The following is a 17,180-nucleotide window of genomic DNA, read 5'->3' on the forward strand; positions in this document are numbered from 1 at the left end:
CGTAGTGTTGTTACCGCGTGATACCATATATTGCTCTAGGAACTCTTCCAATGGTATTTCTAAACTATTTTTTTCAAAATTGTAGCATTTTGTGTAAGCTATTATATCTCTGTAAAATCTCAGCAGTTTTCAAATAAAGATGGCTAAATTTCCACTCAAGGTATTAAAAAACCCATAAGGCTCTATGTGTGTATATACACATACATGTATATGTGTGTGTGTATATGTACAAGTTAGAAATAAAATTATTAAGCTTAATCATTAAATTTTCTTGTTTGTTGAAGTTCAGTAGAAGTTAGAGAGTAATTCAGTTGCTTCCTTCAGGAAAAAGTCTCTAAATTCTTCTTTCCTTTTATTATTAAGAAAAAAATTAAAGTCCAGACCCAGTGTGTGTCCCTGCCTGATGTTTGTGCGACATTTTTTCCTGGGGGCAGGGACAGCTGTTTCTTGGGTGTACTTTTAGCGCAGAAGAGGTGTGGTTGTTGCAATCTAGATCATGAAGGGGGGGTCCCTGAGGTCTTGAAGTGGGTGAAATGACCTGGTGGAGTAGAGGAGATTCATTCCTCAATTCACAGTAGAAGAAATAAAATTCTACATACCTAGGTGTCAGGATGCTTGTGGGGAATAAATGTACCCTCTTTCTCTACTTTAATGGAGAATTTCAACTGTAGTGGGAAAGTATGAGATTTTTGCTGCTAAGTGAAGGCAAGTAGTAAGTCTTTCATACCCAACAGTCTTTTATGTATCTTCAGAAATGTAAAAGATTATAGAGGACTGCCTGATGTAAAAAGATTAGTGCACTTTGATGGAAGAGTATTACGAGTGCAGTGTTAAAAGAATTTTCTCAACGGGTGGGCTTTGGCTGGAGAAAAGACTCCCATTTTTGGCATCATGCTGTGTTAATGACCCTAGAATAAGTATCTTCCAATAGTTCTATTGTTGTGCTGGAAAATATTTAAGTCTTTCTGTAAATACATTTCAAATTTGTTTTTCCTATTTTTTATTACAGGAGCTAGAGTTAATGCCAAAGACAGCAAATGGTTGACTCCTTTACACAGAGCTGTGGCATCTTGTAGTGAGGTATGGTTTGTTTTTATTGCTTTGTGGTTTTTTGCTTTGTGTTTTTATTGCTTTGTGTTAAAATAAGACATCTCCAATTACCTTCTGTTCTTTATTGTGTTTTTATGAAGTGAAACTACTCCAAATGTTTCAAATAGCAGAACACTTGTAAGACCTTATGTGTGGCAAGTATATCTATCATATGCCTCAGTAGGATGAAAGGGGAAAAAGATAAACTTCCAGTTCTCAGGTTTGCTCTCTGCTCAAATGCCATTACCCCGCCAGAGAGGATTCTGCATATGGTGTTCTCAAGTCCAGGTTACTTCCTTTAAAGTAACCAGAATGGTTCTGTGTGAGGGAAGTAGAGATGAAATAAGATTTAGTACAGCTTTTCCAGCCTAATATTTACATTTCTTCATTTCTTACATGCTCATCTGTTCAGGCACTGAAGCAATAAATGGTTTTATAAGGCCTGCAAACTTCTTTCTTTTTTTTCTTTTTTTTTTAAGAAGCAATTAATAAGTAACAATAGTACTGAAAATTACTTTGAAAGTCATAAATGAAATATGTAGAAAGTTTTGTGAAGTCTACCACTGACACAGTTGTGAGAATATAGTAATGTAGGAAATGAATTTGTTGTTGTTCCTCTATTGTTGATGTCCTAATAAAAATTTTAAATGCCTGTAGAAGATCAAAACAAACAGAAATGCTGAGCTTGTTATGTGGAAGAGTTTATGCAAAATTATCTCCTGTGGGATCCTGAGTCAAATCAACGTTCATTTCAGTATGTCTCAAAAATAAAGGGTTTTTAAATATTCCATGTAAATTTTTGTTTGAGAAGATGGAATCGAATATTTTGGTTTTGGCAGGCATTGAGCTTCAAGTATTTGGTCCGTGAACTATCTAAACAAGCTGTCTTTCAGTTTTTGCTTTTGTAGTCCCTGGATAGATTGCATTATTTTGTCACAGGCATTAATACCTAAGTTATGTGGAGGTTATGTTATTCAAAAGAGTGTTTGAAAATTAATCTTCAAGGGCGCCTTATTTCCAAGTGCTATTTTTTGTTCTCGAGGTATTTTTAGGCTGCTCCTTTGGGAGCTGACCGAAGCACCAAGCACTGCATCCTTCAGAGCTGGGGGACAATAAAAACTCCTTCTGTAGAGAAGACAGACAAACCAGTCCTAGATGATAGTGTCAAGAAATGCAACCATAGTGATTTTTTTTTTAAATGTGGACTGTTTTCAACAAAATGCTAACCAAAGGTAAATGATACACGTAAACCAATCAGTCTACCCTAAAAGCAGCGATAGGTGCCTGTCAGAATTTTCTGTGTATAAACATGGTGAGCCCTATGAGCCCACACAGGTAGGGGGAGAGGAAAGCATCTGGACTTACTCTTGAAGCAAGGACAGCTGCAATTAAACAAGGACATCAAAACATGCAAAATAGCTAGAATCATAGATTTAGCTGTCAACTGCGTGATTTTAAGCAACTTCATGTCAAGACTGTCAGGCTCCAGACCTTTATATTTGTGTGACTGGTGTATTCTGGGGGAGAAGGGGAAAAAAAAAAAAAAAAAAAAAAAAAAAGAGGAAACAAATTCACTAATTCTTGAAATTCATTAATGCATATGCACAGAAAAAGATAAGAAATTATCCTTATGCTACAACTACAATGCTTCCTTCTACAGAAGGAGTAATAGCTGTTCTAAAATTTTCCTTGTTCTGATTGTGTTTTTTCTTAATATTTGGTTCAAAAAAGAGAAAGATTAGATTTTTACAGTACTAAATCTGCTTTTTTTCTTAGCAAATAGAAGCTACTCCATTTCTCATTTAAATTGCAAGCCTTTGGTGCCGTATTTTAACTTTTATGTTTGTTTCTATTTTTTTTCTAATTGACAGCAGAAGAAGTTTGAGCATTTATTACAATAAATTATATTTAAAATAGAATCAATTGTTACTTGGCGTTCTGCTTGTGGCTGAGAATGGTACCTAACTATTGTATCAGGGTGTAATCTGAAATATCCAGTAACTGCTTGCAGTAACATGTTTTAAGGTCAAAGTACCAACCATTTATTTGTGTGCTCAGTGTTTGAGTTGGAAGTCCCTGAAAGCAATTAGTGAATTGTGGGAAGTTGATGTAAAATTCATTGTCGTGTTGGTATCACCAAGAGATTATTTTTTTTAATGCATTCCAATTGTGTGCACATATTTTAATGGGATTTATTTATCTTGCTGTAAGAATTACAGTATTATTTATCAAATTTGCACAGCTTGTACGTTTAACAAAAGGAAATGAATAATCTTTTTGTGAGATGGAATTCAGTGCAACATTTTGAAACGGTTTTCAGGAGTTTTGCAACAGCATATGTTGAAACTGTTTGTGACCATGCTCTGTTTTATCTGTGGTTCTCTCAACGTACCTTTAATAAGCTGTCTTCTCTTTGCCATTTCTACACTTGGACAGTTCAAAAAATGTGCTTGGCAAATTGATGAAAATGCATTAAAAATTCACAATAATCACATTAATCCTTAGCAATGGAAGAATTCCTAAGGAGCTTTATTGAGCTTTGGAAATTAGTTGTGATGACTAAACAATTTTCTGGCCAGCTTAGGGAACTGGATTAAAGACCTGGAAATGGTTGATTCACTCAGATACTGTAGGGACTATATTGCTCATGTTTGTGAGAACATCCCCAAATCTGGATTTATGATAAAGTACAAATGCCAAAGCGTAAGATGATGTTTACAAAAAAAACCAAATTGTAAATAGTTCTATTCCTCTATTCCATTATACTGACCTTGGATTTAAGGCTGGCATGTCAGATCTTTACTAAGTGTCTTGGGCTTTTTTTGTCAATGCTTTCAGGATGCTGTTCAGGTGTTGTTAAAGCATTCAGCGGATGTCAATGCTCGTGACAAAAACTGGCAGACACCCCTACATATAGCAGCTGCAAACAAAGCTGTGAAATGTGCTGAAGCTTTGGTGCCTCTCCTCAGCAACGTGAACGTGTCTGACCGAGCGGGCAGAACTGCATTGCATCATGCAGCCTTCAGCGGACACGTTGAGGTAAGAGTTCTTTTTCTTAGCTTGTTTCCCACTCATCCTTCCAGCCCCTCACATCTCTGATGCTTAGTTTCTCAGTTTAAAGTCATGTTTCCCCCATTCCCCTCAAAAAGACCAAGCTCTATTTTGTATTTGAATTTGTCTTTTGTGTGCATCTGTGTACAGGACAGTTGTGGAAAATACATATTACATCATTTAGTTGGGAAGGTTATTACAGCGTTCACCTTTCTTAACTCAGGCAAAATTGTTTCTGTCTTAAGTGGAGTTCAACTAGTAATATATAAATTTAAAATGAAAAAAAGAAGATATTTTTCAGTTCAGGAGATAGTGAACGTATGAAATATGTTGTCACTAAAATGTGGAGGAAACACATGTAATAAGCTCTTAACTCGCTAGTTTTTAAGTCCTGAAAAAATGACTGCTGGGAAATTCCCATTGTAATTTCATATAGGTAAGTGAAGAGAAAATGGCAATAGGGTTGCTTGCAGTAATTATTTTTAGTGAATCCCTTAGAAATAGCCTGAAGATTTAAAAGATTCCACAGATTTGCTGTATTTAACTGGGAAATCTTTTTGTTGACATTGAGTTTTGTGTACCTTAAAGTCACTTCATTATTGCTGCTGAGGTGGGCAGCCAGTTTTTTCAAGCTTATGGAATATTCAAAAAACAACACATTTAAATCCTTTGAAAATGCATATATTTTTTTCTCCTATGATTTTCTTTGTCTAACTTTAAGCAGAGTTTTCCATTATGAATAGAGGAATTATTTTTTTTCTGTTCATCTCAGATGGTCAGCTTACTGTTGTCTAGAGGAGCCAATATTAATGCATTTGACAAGAAGGACAGGCGAGCTATACATTGGGCAGCATATATGGGTATGTATGTATTTCAGTTGATTACTATTGTGGTAGTAAAAAAAAAAATCATCTCATGTTTAGTGTTTTTTTTATAGTTCTAGGAAAAATATTTACATTGTAAGCATTGATGTTATCTGTGTTTCTGCCAGAAAACCATTAATGGTATACTTCAAATTGCCTTGTGAATGTGTTTCTGTGATGAGAAAAATCAATGTGTTGGAAAAAGAAAAATAAGGTTAAGTATTTTTGTTCTTTAAAAAGAAAGAACTGTGTTCCTCAATCAGCAGGAGTCTAATTACAAGTGCAAACTTTTGCAGTAATGCTAAATAGAAAGTAAGCAATTAATATAAGGGGCACCTGAAACAGAGGATCATTACACCAACCCTGGGGATTGTATTTTAAAAGAATAGTATTTCATCTCTAAAACTCCAAAACCTTGCCTTGCTGTTCTTTTTCCAGGAATGGATAATGATTGTTCTCATGGTATTGATCAATACACTGGCTGTACTGTCAGAGTCATGTGCTTCAATGAGTTGTTCATTGTAGGAAATGTGCTTTGGTCCAAGGACTGAGAATTCTGGCCTTCGCAAAGGCAAACCCACATATTTACAAAATCGGCCTTGTTTGTAAGATCTCGATGGTTTTAAAAATGATCTTCTCACAAACACCTGGATTTGGCCAAACGTGGAATTATTACCTGTTGTCTTTGCACAACTCTGCGTTTCAGGCCAATTTCATGTTAGTCTCCTGTCCCTGACAATACAGGTCTGAAATAAGCTGATAACAATGTAGAATAAGGCTATTAAATCCATATATAAAATGCTAAAAAGAACATGGGACCCTGTTGAGCTGTCTTCAGAGGACAAGACTTGAATGTGGCAGTGAATTATGAAGGGATCATCAGACCACTAACTTTATAATTTGAAGCTGTACGATATTGCACTTCAGGTACCTGTGCCAGTACTCAAAACGGAGAAGTTAAAGAACACTTTCCATTATTGATCCAACGTTCTTTGTGAGGTTTTGTATTAGTGTTTTGTAATTTACTTACATATTCCAAAGCAATGTCTGTGACAAGCTGTCAAGGGGATTGATTGCAAATTTTGTGGAATGAAATTTGTGCATGAGTTGGCAGAGATCTGACGAGCATCAGTGAGGGGACGGAGATGTTTTCTGGCCTGTGCTCACCTAGATGAGAGAAAAGTCTTCTGTTGTTCAGATAAGCTACATTTACTCCAATTTTAGTCAGTGCTATTTCATAGGCTATTAACAGGAAACTCTGTTAATGAACAGAGTTTGGCTGGAGAAAATGTAATTTATCTGATGTTGATCACCTAAGTATCTTTGCAGATGAGTGTAGAAAAAGCTTTTGAAAGCTTTCAAACAAGGAAAAAAAACCTCTGACATTCTTTCTCACAATTTAGAGCCATTTTACGCTGCTCCAATTGTTTGAGGAAAGCCTTCAAGCTTTTCCACCATACAAAACTGACCATAGAATAGAAAAGAAGTTATGCGTTTCGTCACTCTACTATAAATAACTTCCTAGGGTTATATCCATTGTTTCCCTTCCTTCCTGCTTTTCACTGGACTCCATTGCTGTCCAGCTGCGAAGCTGGGACTGAAATGGGCTTTGGTTGGTGCGTGCTACCATCGCCCTCCTCAGCGTGTCGGGATGTCTCCTCAGCGCTTCCCACCTCAACTGCCTTGCTCTTCTCTTTGAGTGGCTTCCACTGATTGCGTTTTCAATGCAGGTCAGGGATTTTGCATTTGGTGGTTTTTTTTTCTTATCTTTAAAGTTTTTCTGCCACTGTTCTATGCAGTGTCTCTCTTCCTTTCGCTGATTTTCTGTACTTCTGTCTCTTATGTAGGGCTTCTTTCCATTCTTGTCCCCATTATATTTGGGTCAGAAAAATGAGTATAATGCTTGCATTTCTGTTTCTCTTCTTTCCTACAATTCTGAAGTAATTCCGAAGGGGAATTGCACTGGTAAATGAAATGTTTCTGGTCTGTATAGCTAGGGGAAGGGTCATTTTCTATGTTGTTGGGCATAGAGCATAAAATGTTTATCATGGTGACTGAATATTTATCGAAACAGCTTTGTCTGTGTTCTTTTGGGTAGACACTTCCTATTCAGACTTCTGCAAATCTCTCAGTCGTTGAAAAAGCAAAGACCCTCACTTTTTATGAAGCACTTTTGATACTTAATTGTCTGACTAGATAAGCATACGTATTCAGTGTGCCCCTCACCACTTTTTTAACTAAGGTAAGGGTGTCACTTGAAAGGTAAAATAAAGAATCCCCCACCTGTCTGTACGGGTCAGTTACAAAGGTAAAGCCCTACATCCATCATGGAATAATTAACTCAAACGTGCTCCTTCATTCTGCAGACTTTCTCATGATTAACCGTGTGTTTTCAGCAACTGACTTGTTTCGTGGTTAAATTAACAGCTCGGCAAGAATGACAAGTTTTTTGTTACCCCATTTTCATTACTTTTCTCTTAGTGGGCAGTGTCTCAACAGCGGGCAAGCTAGTGGGGGGAGGAACGTGTGGGCACGGAGGAGGGGAAAGTCACTTGCCCTTGGCAGCAGCCCTGCAGTTTTGGGGCTGCTGGCCCAGCCCTGAAGCTGGTGGTGAGAGAGGCTGCCCACTGCTTCAGGGTGGGCTCCCCACCCTCCCTCTTAGCTGCACCTTCCCCATCATCCCACTTGGACTCTTCCTCTCCTCCCCGTGACTCAGGAGAATAGTTAATGCTTTCAGAAGACTACGCTGCGCCAAAGGCCTGAGTCAGTTTTGAAAATAGAGCTTTCCTAAATCCTGTATGATTTGGGGGAAGAATATAATTTTATTTAAGAATACAATATTTTTGGTTTTTTCATGTTTGTATCATTTTCTGGACTTTATGCTGAATGCCTTAAAAAACACTAATGGGCAAATTTGCATTTGAGATGAAGCTGGAAGACTGACAGTCATATTCTCTTTCCAGTTGTTAACAGAAATTTGCTGTAAATGTTTAATAATTACAAAGTTATGTCACCTCTCTAGTTCTCAAATCTTCCTGAGAAATTCTTCTGTGTAAGCAGGAGACAAGATTATTTTTTTTAATATACAAGATTATTTTTGCAGTATAAATCCTATGATTATTGGAGGGGGTATATGGAGATACTTTCTGCTGGATATGAATATTTTATGTTGCTTTTATAGTTCATGATACAATTAGAATACAAGACAATTCTTTGTTTTCCAGATTAGTTCCAAACGAAGAATGTTTTGCTCGTGTTACAACAATTACACAATTACTAAGTTTGTAAACTTGTGCTGGTTAATGTAAAATGCAGCTTTATTCTTTCTGTCTTTATTCTTTTAGGTCATATTGAAGTTGTGAAATTACTCGTGGCACACGGAGCTGAAGTGACATGCAAGGACAAGAAATCGTATACACCCTTACATGCTGCAGCATCTAGTGGGATGATCAGCGTAGTCAAATATCTTCTAGATCTTGGAGTTGATGTAAGGAAGAATAAAACAAAGTTATATGTATTTTCTTATTGTTTGAAGTGCTCTTGTTAGTATTGTAGCACACTATTCATTTAGGGGTGTGTTATGATATGGGCAAAATAGTAGTTCCAAAGATCTTTTGTATTATGAAACCACATTCCCACAGGTAACTTAAAAGCCTTGCAGAGTTTGCAGAATTGTTTGGAAATAAATTTGTATTTAGTAGGGTTTTTTTGTTCATTTGGTTATTTCTTACTCTTAATTTGTTGGACTGGAACTCAGGAAATAGGAATTCCGTTTCTACTTTTGCTACACAATTCTCTTTGAAGTGCAGGAAATCCAGCTCTTATACTTCGGTTCCTTGTAAAATATAGATGTTACTGACTTTGTTACAGCTCATAAGTTCTGGAAAATATTAAAAATTGGGAGAAACTTCAATACTACAGTAAGGAAGGCCATACTAATATTAAAAGCAAAATAAATTTAAAGGCTGTACAGTACCTGCATGTAGAAAGTGTGTTAACAACAAACTTTGAAACTAAGAAATCTACATTTTGTATGACACTTTAGCCTTACAAGGCTGGGGAATGCTGCAAAGTTCTACCCCTTCCATGCCTCCCCAATCACTTATATATATATTAGAGTCTTGTTTGGTTTAGAGATCATCTGATGTTTTCTGTCTTGGATATCTAAACAGTGGCACCTCTTATAATTCATTGGAGAGGTGTATGTGATTGCATCTCAGAAGTAGTTCATAACTAAAATTCCTGTTACACTCAGAACTTACAGATCCTTAATATCAGTGAAAAGGCTGCCTGTGTGTACACACACACGCTGCATCTGGGAGTTCTATGTTTAAATGCCCTAAACTTATTTTGGGGAAACTCAGTCCCTTTGACCTCTGTCTTTAACGGAAACCTACAAATGCTGTTGAGAGGTGATGCAGTTCCGTGCTGTGCTTAGTCTGCAGTGTCTGTGCAAATTGCCACTGGTGACATTTTTTCCATATATGTGTTCTGTCGAGTGGTGTACTGCGTACAGGAAACTGGTGTGGAGACAATTGGAGGAGGTTGGCTCACTTGAAAAGCAATCATACTCTTCCCCAGTACACACTTCTCAATCAAAGTTCTACATCCGGAACTTGCTTTTCATTTCTGGCTTTGAAGAGTTCCCAAACGTAATGAAGAAGTTGACTCATGACATGAGATTTACTTTCTGATAATTAAAGTGCTGCAGTATTACAGGCGTTTGCCTGTTAACTAATCTTGGGGTGTTTTTTCTTGACAGATGAACGAGCCAAACGCCTATGGGAACACTCCCCTCCATGTAGCTTGCTACAACGGGCAAGATGTTGTAGTCAACGAACTCATAGACTGCGGTGCTAACGTAAATCAAATGAATGAGAAGGGGTTTACACCTTTGCACTTCGCCGCTGCATCGACACATGGAGCCTTGTGCTTAGAGCTTTTGGTCTGTAACGGAGCAGATGTAAATATGAAGGTAGGTGAATCCAAAGCCATCCATGCCCTCTTAAAGATGCAATACACCTTTGTCAGAGGCAATTTTTCAAATTCCTTGTAACAGTAATGTTCAGAAGTTCCCGCTGATTGGTGAAGTACTTCTGTCAATAGTGCCATGGAAAAAATGAGACAAGGAAGTTGCTTCAAGGAATTCAATCTGAATCTGAAAACCTCAATGGGATGTAGTAAATAGCCCAAAAGGATAAAGAGGAAAGATGATAATACTGCCTGGTCAATCTTAATTATGTTTAAATGTCAAAATTGCACATAATGTATCTTTCCTAGTCTATCCATATGAGTAAGAGCAAACCATATGGAAAAATGCAAAACAGTGTGCATTTCTTATAAAAAAGCAGCATTAACACAATCAAAGATATTTCAGAAAAACGTGTACAAACAGGCTGATTTCTGGAGCAGCTGAAGAGCTGATAATGTAGGATCATAAAATCCAATTTTTAAGGGAGACTTGTAAAACGTATATTAGAAATATAAAGGTAAGCAGATAAGACTAATGGAAGGTCTTAAACAGCTGTTTTTTAATTATTCCAGCAAAACTTGGTGAGCAGAGTTAGTATGTTTTTTACATCTCTACTTGGTCACAAGCCTTTGGCTGCACAGTATTCCTTAGAATCCAGTCTTAGTGTAGGTAGAATTTCTAATCCACCCGAGCATAAAAGCAAACTATAACCTGTATCTTATCATGTGTGTAGGATAAGGTCTTGACATGTGAGAGAGAGATGTGAGACCTCCTGTTTTGTATTAAGTTGTTTTTTACTATAATAATGAAAATGTAGCTGTTTTCAGAAATACCCAGTGGCAGCGTCTGGTTTCTTGACAGGCTGGGGGAAGTGAGAAATAGGTACATGGAATGAAGAGTCCAAACATTCCTTTTATAAAACATCTAATTGACTGTAGCGTTGCACTCGTGGTAGGAAGAGAATTATCTATCCTTTTGTTTCTTAAAAAAATAATAAAAAAAAAGTCTGTTTAATAGAGTTATGCCTTAATTTCAGCACAATCTGAATAAAAAGTAAATATTAGAATAGCTAACATTTCTGTTAAAAATCATGGGGTTTGTGTCTTACTTCATGTAAGATATTCATACTGATTTTCAGCTGAGTAATTCTAAAATGCAATTTTATATCTATTGTTGGTACAAAATCCATAGCCCACTGGAAATTTGAGAGTAATTTAAAAATGAGCTGCTTGATGTGGAAAAATCTTAGATGTATGTTACTGCTCACTTTTACATAGATTTAAACATGCAGCTTATTTAATGGAAACATACTTAAACTCAGTTTTGGAAAAATTAATCACCAGAGTCCTCTGGAGAAATAAGGAGCTGTGCTTACAGGGGGTATTGCCAACTTGTCCTAAAATACACAGGTCACAGTCCTTTTAATATTGTTGCCAGCTTTCTGCTCTGCATAATGTCCCGCACTGGATAGGACTGAGGGTTTAGCCTTACAGGGCTGACTTCTGTCCTACATTCTCCAAACAGGATTTCTCAGTAACATATGTGCTGTTATGAAAATAGTCCCACAGTGTTAAATATATTAGTGATTATGTACACATGTTACTTACACAAATAACAAAAGAGAAACACAAATACTGCCAAGCAAAGAATGACTGTTTCCCTATATGCTGGCTTGCAAGGGTTCATGACTTTGTACGTCTTTCTGATGTAGAAGAAAAAACTGGGAAGGGCTTAATTTCAGAAAGATGTGCAGCAAGTAAGGGTGGTTACGATTTTTGGCTATTCATTTTCAATTCCACCCTAATTGTAGATTAGGAATGAAAATTAAAAGCTTCCAACATGCTATTATGATAATTAAACACTGTTAAAGTTTACTATAATCTTTATGTTTGAACTTAAAATAAGAGTCTTTGTTTTACATATGGTACACACTATAGATACTGACTACATTTAGTCAGTTGTAACACTAAGTAACCTTAGAAATTGTGCAAAGAACAGCTGATACTGTAAAGTGACTGGCAAAGTTCCTGAGTTCTTTGAAGTTTATAATGTGGGTCGGCTTTTGTTTGGAGGTGACAGAAGATGTTTTAACATAAGAGAGATGAATGGGAAAGGCAGCAACAATGCAATTTTAAGTTACAGCATCCAAAGCATATATTTGTTGGTTTCTAAAACTTTAAAAAAAAATAATCCTCAGAAGATTTAGAATGGCTAAACCCAAGTTTTCTCTTAAGCTTACTCTGAGATGACAGAATCATTTTTTCTGCAACGTGATGGTGGTGGAGCTGGGAAATGCAGCCTGAAGCATGTTGGAGAGCTGAGAATTTCAGCTGAAGTCTACGAGCTGAGTAAAGATTTGGCTGCTGAAGTTAGCCAGCTTCAGAAGAAAATGTCTTTACAGTGGAAGGGGCTAGTAGTTTTAGCTATAGGTTGCCTGTAATTAAAATGTGTTGTTTTAGGAAGTATCAAACTGTTAAGTGCAAAATTAAGCAAGTAGGGATGTGTAAGGATTTTAAGTAAGTATAGCTTGAAAACAGCATTTATCCCCTGTTCCTGCACCACCGTGTCTCCACTGTAATTCTGTTAATAGCGTTTCTGTGGATTTATACCAGCATAACTGAATTCCACCTGTGAATTTGTACCTGAAGGTGTGAACAGGCTTACTTTGTATATGAGAGCTTACCACTTGCACTGTTAAAAAGTGCAAGAGCTGAGGGAAAAGAAAATTGTTTCCAGGTCAACTTTTGCTTCCCTGGAAAGGCCTATAAGGATAAATCTTGGATTTAATCAGAAAAACAATCCTGAAAAAACAGCAAAGGGAAATTGAATTAGAATATGTTGTGTAGCTAAGAATAATTTGTGGAGTTAAAATGGGATGTGTTTAGAGCATTCTTACTGAGTATGAAACCAAGCCTGTTCAGTTTCCAAATACTGAGGCTGAAGTTCAAAGTAGTTGTTAAAGTTGTCATAGGATTTATTTTTCATCATAATTGTATTGCTTGTGTAGTCTGAGGCAATAGTTCCCTCCCGTGTGCAACTGCTGCTGTGTTTTTAGAGGGCACAGAGTGGGCACGGATGGTGGTCCAGGTGCAGAGTAGACAGTGCTGTTGGAGCACCTTCTGCTGTGCGTGACCCAGTGGGGAAGGCAAAAGGGAAACTCTCTCATTCTTGATGGCAGGTGGGGGTTTGTGCATCTCTCTGCGTGCTGGCCTCACCTCAAGAAGGGAAGATGTAGCAGAAGATAATGGAGCACTGGAAATGTTAAACCTGTAGTATGCTTTTTATCACCTCTGTAGGTGGAGGACATAATTTCATACTTGTTTTTGTAGCCTTGTCAGTGTCCCCATAGCACTGCAGGGCAGTGAAATCCTGTTAAGTGTTGCTCATTACTGCAGCGCTCTCTCCTCGCCGTTCAGGATTTCCACGCATGAAAGAGCACATTGAAATGAGTACGTAATGGGACAGTATTAATTGTTTTATGGGCCCCCTTGCTGCTTGGAAATTCAATGACCTAAATAGAAAAAGTGTTTTATTTCCATTGGTGATACTAGAAGGTAGGAATTGTTGCTAGGGGGAGATTTCACTTGGAGGAATGCTGTGGCATGATAGCCCCACGTTTCCCCTGGCCCTCAGTAAAGCTCAGTAGTCTGAGTGCAGTTAATATCTGAGTAATCACTTGATAAAACACCTTGTGCTGTGTGTTAATTCTTTCTGTCCAATTGCAATTACTGCTCCTAGCAAATTTCCTATGTATTTTGTGGATACGTTTTCTCTAGTGATAAAGGAGAGTTGGGCGATTCCTTTCCTATTACCGAGTTAATTGAGTTTCAGGGAAGACAACAAAAGTTATCATTAGCCCGTAGCTATTCCATCATGTGCTCTGATCTTTTAAATTCAGACAGCTGCAGTTAATATTTGGATAATAGACCTTAAAGGTATAAAAAAAAATATGTGGATATTGAAGGCCGCTTGTGACCAGCCACCAGCTGGATTTAACTCCATTGAGCACCACTTTTTGGGACCATCCAGACAGCCAGTGCTTGATCCAGCAGATCGTGTGCTCACCCAGGCCATGTGCAACTAGTTTTTCCACTAGAATTCTATGGGGAACAGTGTCAAATGCTTTTTGAAAGTCCAGGTAGATGATATCCACAGCCTTTCCCTCATCCAATAATCGGGTCATCTTGTCATAGAAGGAGATCGGGTTCGTCTGGCAGGACCTGCCTTTCATAAACTAATGCTGTAACGATGTGTAACGATAATTTTAAAGGAGGAAAACAGTTGCACACAGAGAATATTAATGGCTGGATAAAGAGAGTAGAACTAAACCACTGGGAGAAAGGTGAAAGGTAGACATTAGAAGAAAATTCTCTTTGTAAGAAAATCAGAGCACAGAGATTGCTCGGGGAAGTCGTCACTTATGATGTGTTTATTTGACGTTTTCTTAAGGCCTCCAAATGACAGAACTAGAATCAATTGTCTGATTCCTGAAGTGGATTTCAGCCTCATTTTCTGTGTTTCTTTGTGTCTGCTATGGATTTGCGGATGTGTCTTTTGGATTATTTACAATCAAAGAAATCTGCCAGCTGGAAACATCTGGAGATAACTTGGCTGTCATTATCAAGTGTTTTATTTATTTCAGTCTAGGGCTGAGAAGACCACGTTTCCCATAATTGCATTGTTCTAGGTTGTGCATGCTGCTCTGTGCTGTGACACAACTTAAAACTCCACATCCAACTCTGTCTAAAAGAGTCTCCAGCAGACTTTCAGTAACACATCAATAGAAGCTTTGGTTCCAAAGGAAGATAAAAGATAGGAAGACACTTTTGAACATCACAGCAATTGATATTTCAGTCATGTTCATATCATATGTTTCCCTTACCATCTTTGTCTTTTTTAACTATTTATTTTGTGAAACACTTCATATTCTTCAAAGCCAGTGTTTAAAGATGTGGCACACGCATCCAAGAGGGCTTTTGTTTTCTGTGAGTGTCATGTTTGCAATTTTTTGTGTGCATTTGTAGGATGGTTTTTCTGCAGTAATGCTTTCCCGTTGCCTGTGACAAATTACAGGGAGGGGGGAAATTATCCTAATGCAACAATAATAGAAAAACTGGTTTTGTAAATGCATTGAGATTGTTCTGTTAAACATTGAAATTCCCTTATGCGTTACTGCTGGCCTACATGAAAGGCATCTTCACTGTGTGAATGACTAAATGCACATTATATATATGTGTCAAATGTATAGTACCTAATGTGGTTAAACAGTTCTACCCTAGGATTACTTGTGGTTTAAGATAAATTGCTTACAAATGCCACTTTACAGAAATTAGAATGAAACAGATGAGCTTTTCAATGTCTTGTCTTCTAATACAATGTGTAAACTTCTGTAGTAAATACAGCTATTTTCTTTCAAGAAGCAAACTTAATTTAAAGAACTGTTTTGTTTTGGTTTAGACTTGGGTGGGGGGAGAGTTGGACATAGGCTTGTTGCTGAAGCTGTGTGCTGTCATCATCCTCTCGAGTGATTATCCTGAAGGCATAACTGTGAGTGAGTGAGTGAGTGGGCATCCTTGAGTTGTCACTCACAGCTGGAAGAGTGATTAAGAGCAGCTCTTCTGAAAAGCTTGCCATGTTATGCTGACTTGTCACTGCCAGTATCCGCCTTGCAGAAGTGCACAGAAACAATTTAAAGGAGGCAGTAGAGGCAGAGAGGAAAGTGAAATAATGTCCTTTTTCTTTCTTTTTTTTTTTTTTTTTTTTTTTTTTTTTTTTTTTTTTTTTTTTTTTCTTTTGGGAAGTACTGGTGCATTACTGGCCATAAGTAAACACTTGGGATTTTTTTTGTTTTCCAGAGTAAAGACGGGAAAACACCTTTGCACATGACAGCGATCCATGGTAGATTTTCAAGATCTCAAACCATCATTCAAAATGGTAAAAAGGGGGGGGGGGGGTAGTTTTGTCATCAGCTTTCCAGTATTACAAATATTTTCCTCATGTATAATGTACTGAATTTTTTTTCATATCCAGTGTCTTGTAGTAGTTCAGTTGTTGGTGGAGTCTGGCATGTCTCTTTATACAGTTACATAAGTTATGTTGGAAACATTATTTTTCAGAATGCAGGAAAATATATTAATTTTTCTTCCATAACCCAGATTGCAGAAAGTTTGTCCCATATGGTCACATGATAAAATGCTTGTCTCTATTTTGATTGTTATTAATGTTAAATACCACTGAAAGCTGTATATATCTTTAAATCCAAAGGAGTCATTCATGGACAATTATTAATATTGCTTAAATTATCATCAGTGCTATTTTTATAACAAAAGTATCTGTACACTACATGTATTCTTACTTATTAACTACTCTTTTGTTATAGGAGCTGAAATAGACTGTGAAGATAAGAATGGAAATACTCCTTTGCACATAGCAGCTAGATATGGCCATGAGCTATTAATCAACACTCTGATTACGAGTGGTGCTGACACTGCAAAGTAGGTAACTTTACTGACTTGAATGCAAGCTGAGGGAATTTAGAAATGTATTAATTAGATTAACAAGACTAGTATGATTTTTTTAATATCATCTTCAACTTGAAATAGGAAATACTTTGTGTATTATCCTGTATGGTTAATTAGCTACTCTGTACAAAGAAAAAGAGAAATAGATTTTCCTCTAATGTATTTGAAGTAAAAGCTCTGAAAGTTTTAATAGGCTGCTGCACTGACTTAATGCATCCTGCTAGCTTGTGAGAAAGCATTTAATATGTGAAGTTTTCCCAAGGCTCAGTATTCTAATTAGGTGGTTTGCTGAACCCACCATGTGTGTGTGCACTTTGGCACACAATCATGTTTGTTTTATTTTAATTGTAATGAAACTGTGATACCTGATTATGATGTATCTTAGGCGGGGTATACATGGGATGTTTCCTCTCCATTTGGCAGCATTAAGTGGATTTTCAGACTGCTGCAGAAAGCTCCTCTCATCAGGTAGGATACTCTAAAATTTAGTCTTGCGGCTGCTTTATACTTTGTTTTTTATTCTATACAATATATTTTAATTAAGTCTTAATTTAGTAATACATAAAAATAGTTTAGTAGTAGCTTGGGGGCAGTGCTTGGGTTTTTTTTTTTAATGGACAGTCCACAGTTAAAGTGAATGCAAACTTTTACAGAAGTAATTTGCCTCTCCTCCCTCGCCCCCCC

At 37.1% G+C, this 17,180-nt stretch overlaps 1 protein-coding gene across 1 annotated transcript in view; it reads left to right on the forward strand.

Moving 5' to 3' along the window:
- The window catches only part of ANKRD28 (ankyrin repeat domain 28), a 72,266-nt gene that overhangs the window by 30,360 nt on the left and 24,726 nt on the right, over positions 1–17,180 (forward strand). Inside the window, exons 4-11 of the mRNA XM_014937708.1 lie at positions 1,010–1,080; positions 3,928–4,128; positions 4,913–5,000; positions 8,348–8,490; positions 9,766–9,978; positions 15,831–15,909; positions 16,355–16,469; positions 16,882–16,964. Coding sequence (XP_014793194.1) covers positions 1,010–1,080; positions 3,928–4,128; positions 4,913–5,000; positions 8,348–8,490; positions 9,766–9,978; positions 15,831–15,909; positions 16,355–16,469; positions 16,882–16,964 — 993 coding nt within the window. The remainder of the gene's footprint in view (positions 1–1,009; positions 1,081–3,927; positions 4,129–4,912; positions 5,001–8,347; positions 8,491–9,765; positions 9,979–15,830; positions 15,910–16,354; positions 16,470–16,881; positions 16,965–17,180) is intronic.

Source organism: Calidris pugnax, unplaced genomic scaffold (genome assembly GCF_001431845.1).
Source record: "Calidris pugnax isolate Ruff unplaced genomic scaffold, ASM143184v1 scaffold11, whole genome shotgun sequence".
In the NCBI taxonomy this organism is placed as follows: domain Eukaryota; kingdom Metazoa; phylum Chordata; class Aves; order Charadriiformes; family Scolopacidae; genus Calidris; species Calidris pugnax.